General features: G+C 38.9%; 1 protein-coding gene across 1 annotated transcript in view; it reads left to right on the top strand.

Moving 5' to 3' along the window:
• Positions 1-5542, top strand: part of LOC140951535 (piwi-like protein 1) — a 37747-nt gene extending 32205 nt beyond the window's left edge. The window contains exons 15-19 of the mRNA XM_073400806.1: positions 213-283; positions 755-908; positions 1421-1543; positions 2382-2529; positions 4667-5542. Coding sequence (XP_073256907.1) covers positions 213-283; positions 755-908; positions 1421-1543; positions 2382-2529; positions 4667-4783 — 613 coding nt within the window. The 3' untranslated portion in view covers positions 4784-5542. The remainder of the gene's footprint in view (positions 1-212; positions 284-754; positions 909-1420; positions 1544-2381; positions 2530-4666) is intronic.
• The last annotated feature ends 458 nt before the right edge of the window (positions 5543-6000 follow it).

Consider the following 6000-nt stretch of genomic DNA (forward strand, 5'->3'; position numbering starts at 1 on the left):
TTTCTGATGAAACTGCCATACTACCTTGAAGCCATAAACTTGTGTCCCAAAAGGTAGATGTGGTGACCAGAATTTTTTCTCTGGTCGCCATCTGATGCCTGAATAAAGTTAATTTTGAGTCCAGCAGTTACTTCTCCGTTGTCTAGAATAATTGAACCTATCCAAGTACTGACATTCAAATTCATTTTAACTCGCATTGTTTTATTTTCTAGATATTACTCCAGGGTGAGTTTCCAGCACACTGGCATGGAGCTGATTGATGGCTTGGTGGTAAACATGCGTGGTAATTCTCTTGTTCCATAGCCATTTTATAAGATATAGTTATTTGTAGTTTTGGAAAGAGAGTTGCACTTAAATAATGAATACTTTACACTATCTAAGAACCGGCCAAAAACCTGTGATCCAACAACTTTATGCAGGGAGGGAGGAAAATGCAGTCTTTTTTGACGAAGTGTAGGGCAGGGGAAATGGGAAAGGCAGAAGGAATTTTAAACAATATTAGATGAAGCTAGGTATGATTTAAGAATTATGCTGACTTCTCCCAGCCACTATGAGTGTGGCCCCTGGCTACTTTCATAGAAAAATAGAAGAAAAACAGAACCAAAAGAAATCCTAGCTGTTTGATTCCCCACCTACTTGTTGTATTTACCCTGCAAGTTGAAATCTTGGTGACATCCCTGATGAAGAATCCAACAAATACCTCAAAAAGTTATCTAATTCTTCCTTTGCTTTCTTGCATGATTTCCTCTCTCAGCGGCCTTGAGACGTTACAATGACATTAATCGTGAGCTCCCAGACCGAATCATCATCTACCGTGATGGCGTTGGTGATGGCCAGCTGCAGACTGTTGTTGAGCATGAAGTTTCTCAGTTGAAATCATCATTTAGGGACATCGCTGCAGACTATGCGTGAGTGTGGTGATTCAAAATCTTTGTACTCAGTGGTTACGTTACCCTTGTCTCCTTGAGGAGAAAAACTCTAGAGATGCAAAACACTTGTACTGAAGGATGCAAAGGTCAATCCACCACCCTGGAGATGTTTTTGAAGAATAATCCTTTTGGTTAGCCTGTGTCTCATATGTAGATTTTGGCAGGGTTAGCGACCTCTACGAAGCAGCGCGGATATCCCTGTTCTGGGCCCCTAACAGAGTCAACAAATTACCGGAAGTGAATTGTAAATTTTCTTTCAACGTGATTGGCAAATCGACAGTGGCCTTTTTAATGCGCCGATCATACCTCAAGTCAGGAGACCAACACTGTCCATTAAAAAATAGAGGATATTGCATGGCCTTACAGCAAAAACTTTGGAAAACACCTTTTTCATTTTCAAGATGACGGGTTTTGGTTTTTGGTAAGCAGTTTTGACTATTAGTAAGCACTTAAATCTGAATCTACATTCCATGTTTGTTTTTTTTTTTCAGGCCCAAGTTAACTGTCATCATTGTTAAAAAAAGGATCAGTGCGAGGTTGTTTATCAAAGGTAGAAACCCTACCAACCCGCCCCCAGGAACTGTTGTCGACACTGACATCACTCGCCCTCAATGGTATGAATATTCACATTGAAAGAGCTTGTTACGTAGAGTACTCTTCATTTTTCAGTTGTCCAATGACTTTCTTGTAAACTACGTGCATGCTATTACATACATGAATGCCAATTACAATATCTCATGCCTGTCATGAAGTTGCAGATGGCTTAGGTAAGGTTTGGAAACTGACAGGCTGAATTGGTTTTAATACCTCACGGTAGTCCCTTTCCTTTTTTTTTCCAATAACAGGGTTTGCATGGTCTCGAAAAGTGCGTGTATTTTAGGGGGAGTCATTGAAAAGTCTTTGAATTCAATTGTTCCTTAAAAAGTCCTGGAATTTTCTTTAACTTTGAATGTAGTGTCCTGGAAAGTGTTTTTAATGCTTTTTGGTTGTCCAAGACAGAATATAAATCATAGTTCAGAAACGTTAAAGGTGATTTTCATAACGCGTTTTTTTGTTTTATGCAGTAATTAACATTTTAAGACAAGTGAGCTGGAAAAAAGTTGAGAAGTTGGTGGAGCAGACAGTTCAACCCTTAGAGTCCTGTTAGAATTGACTAGAAATGTGCATTTTTTTACAATCTGTGAAAAGTAGGTGATTCTTAAAAATTGAATGTGGTCCTTGAAAAGTCCTTAAGAAATGGTTGCAATTTTTGTATGAACTCTGCATACCTGTTTTTTGTTTTGGATGTTGTAACTGTTCCCTCACTATTGAATGGGATACGGCTTTCAATGGTTGTTTCACTACATGCAACTCCAACTTAGGTATGAAAGGGTTACAAGCAATCGGCACTAGGGCTGCGTTTTATAGACAGAAAATGCACTATTCATTTACTCTAATTATTTTATTGTCCAGGTATGATTTCTTCCTTGTGAGTCAGTCTGTTCGTCAGGGAACAGTGTCGCCCACTCACTTCAATGTGATTGAAGACAATTCAGGATTAAAACCAGATCATCTCCAGCGTTTGTCCTACAAGCTTACTCACCTCTACTACAACTGGCCTGTAAGTGAAATAATTAAAATACAGTAAGAACCTGGTTGACCTAAAATTTGTTAAACAGGTTCTTATTTTCTAAAATCTATTTTAAAAAAGGTCTAACTTGCTTGCTGACATTTTTGCAAATAAGATAAGGCAACAATTATGATCCTCTTCGGATACATAACAGAGACCTTAAGATACCCCGAAATCGGTGTACGGGTAACGGGTAGCGCCATGTTTTTCTCATTTTGTGGTGACGTCATCGACCTTGCCCGGTAGAACTAGCCGTTTTTCCGGGGTAGACACCAGTTTACCCGTAGAAGATTTACGAAAGCTGCAAGTCCTACATGATGGAGAAACGAGTAAGTTTTTAAGACTTTTTTAAGTACAAATGTAAATTGTATGACTCCTTGGCAATGTTATTGCAAGTCTGTTCAAATATTTTTGCCAAATTTGAATTTTGGCTGTAAAGAAAGCGCTTCAAAATGTATTGATTTTGGACCTCAAATGCGCAGGTTGAACTCTGAAACGATATCAATTTGTGGCGGTATTTGGAGGGATTTCTGAGAATTGCTCGAACGTTCGAGTTTCGCAAAAGAAATAGCATTGAAAAATTTAGCATGGGAGTCACTGTTGAAGTTGACAATCAAAGAAATTGTTTGGTGATGTGCCTCGATCAAATGGCGGGGTTTGCGATAACAAGCTTTCGGTCGAGGGACTTCCCGCCAAGTTTCTTAAAATCTTTCTATGATATTTCAATAAGCTTATGTATGAATGAATTATTTGTTGCAGCTTGTTGTTAAGATATGAAGGGTAGAATTTGAGGGAGATTTTGTATGCATTAAGCGACTTGCATGTACAGAGTTAATTTTGCGTTAATTCTTCGGGTATCTTAATGGAAATAGTCACAGTGAGTCACGCACATGAACATTTTACGTGTACGGGTACACTACCCTTACCCGTACACCGATATCGGGGTATCTTAAGGTCTCTAATAGTATGCAGATTTTATATAAGGAATCAGCTGAATGCCACTGAATTCTCTTAGCTAAAATGTAGATTTTTGTTCAGAAAATAAAAACCTAAAAAGCCTAAATTAGCGCTCAACCCAGGGTTAAATTTAACCCGGGTTTCTTTTTGTTGTGTTCAAAAGGATTCTCTCGGATAATTTTTTCTGTTATTTGTAGAGCTTCTAATCATCAACTTGTAGACAAAAAGAATTAAAACTGAAATGCTTTTTAAGCTTTCAAATCTGAATTCAAATCTCACACTGACCCTTGGTTATCTTAACCTAGCTTCGAACAACTCGGCCCAGGTGTCTTTTCCTCTTCATCAATAGCACCTTCTCGGATAATTTCCTCTATTCTTTTTAGAGTGTTCTATCATCAAATTGTAGATGACAAGAATCAAACTGAATTTTGTTTTTAAGCTCTCATATGTGAATTAAAATTTCACACTAACCCTGGATTATCTTAACCCCGCTTTAAACAACTCGGTCCTGGGCAGCAATTTTGCCCAATTGTTTTGGCAGTTCGTCTCAGTAAGAGTAAAGATACTTAGCAATACAAATGTGGACAAATGTGTTGGCGTCAAGGGATATTAAAAGGGAAAAGGTCTTACTTCCCGTTGTCGTGCATTGTCCACAATCGTGTTTTCTTAAGCTCCCTATTATGTTAGTGAAAATGACCCTGTTTACATTTCACACTAGATCGTTTGTTCTTTGTATTTTGCTAACGGAATTTTAAATTATCTTAGTGTTACATTTCCGCTCGAATTTATTAATAGCTGACCAAGCTACAATCGCCGACAAAATGAGTTGACACTTCGCCCTAAAGGGGCTTTTTGACGTTTTCCTGACTTCAAAAGGGGAAAATATAGCTTTTCCTCCCCCATTCCCTCCATGCAATGTTGTGCCGCTGTTCGAGCTACCTTTAGAAAGCAACAAACACTCCAACTTTGAATGTAGGGGACAGGGGAGGGGTGTGGATTCTTTTGTTCTCTGAAGTTACCTTATTTACCTTATGTCTCAACAATTTTGTCGGCGATAGTAGTTTCTCTGAGGGAAAAAGTGAATGCCAAATAATAAATTGTTAAAATCCCCAAACTATAAAAAGGTCTTTGACTTAGCACTTATAGAATAATGCTCACCACGCTTTTTCAGGGTACCGTGCGTGTTCCTGCACCGTGTCAGTATGCCCACAAACTTGCCTTCTTGGTTGGACAAAGTCTTCACAAGGCACCTTCTTCAGAACTGGCTGACAAACTGTTCTTCCTGTAGGCAACAAGTTAATTGACTCGTGGCCGAAGACAGTGCGAGTATTGCAACATGTTTAAAGTTTTTATCAAGATGAGAAGGAACCATTGAAGTTGGGTTTTTGGCGATGACCACGCTTTGCTGATCATCGGATTGTTAAACAGAATCAAAGACAATAATTAGGCGAAGGTGTTTTTTCACTTACAATTTAGATTTGCCATGTGATTGATAACTGAGATGTTTCAAATTTATTTTCCCCCACAGATTATTAAGTCGCTCTTTAGATGGCTATAGGGACCTTACGATCCAACAACGGCGACGTCCCTTAAGACGTCGCTGAAAAATACACTTCTTATCCTTGATTCTCGATTATCCCAAGTCGCCATGTTACTTAAAAGATGGGAATTTACGTTGGTGCTGAAGAGAGGGGACCGCGCACGGTAGAATTTATCGCCTTGCCGTTCCCGTTCCCGTCCTTGTTGTGCAGAGACGGCTTAGAAATTTGCAAAAAAAAAAACGTCATGCACGTGCAGAGTTATTTTGCTTAATAAAGCAGTTGCTTGTTTGACGTTCCCGTTCCCATCGCCGTCGTAGTTTCGTAACGTCCCTAATATTTAACCCGTGAAGCAGACGATGTAATGATGCTGTCATTTTCTCTCTTAAGATTTCTTTTTACACTTAGTCTCGCGGGTCAAGTGAAGACCCTTTAGCATCTATTTTTGTAAACGTTTAAGAAGAAGAGTTCTATGTTACTGTTCTATTAAAATGTTCAAGACAGTGAAACCTGGTGCCTGCAAATAAACCAACCTTGGAAGCCATTTGCACGATGACGTCATTTTATTACTCTCACTAGAATCCTTAAGAGTTTTGCTTTCTTGAGCAAATTAGGCCTTCTGTTTATTTTTTAAAAAAACTACCTCGCTGGGATAACCGAATTAAATATGAAAAGAAAAACGATTCGGATTTTGGTAGTAGTGGTGAAATGACGCCATCGTGCAAACGGTCTGTTGGGACCGTACACTCTCAGAGAGGAAGGGAAAAACCCTCAGCTTTCAATTCCCTGATTTTGATTGCTTATCTAAGCTTCATTACTAAACTATTTTTATAATGCCATCGATTGAAGGTAAGAGTTGCTAGAAATTTTGATTGGCGTTTTTCTGTCGAGTTTGATTTTCTGACCGGGTCCCTTAGTTGTTAATTTGAAACCACTAAAGAAATGCACAGCTACAGTCGGACTGCGT

Source organism: Porites lutea, chromosome 11, assembly GCF_958299795.1.
Source record: "Porites lutea chromosome 11, jaPorLute2.1, whole genome shotgun sequence".
Taxonomy (NCBI): Eukaryota; Metazoa; Cnidaria; class Anthozoa; order Scleractinia; family Poritidae; genus Porites; species Porites lutea.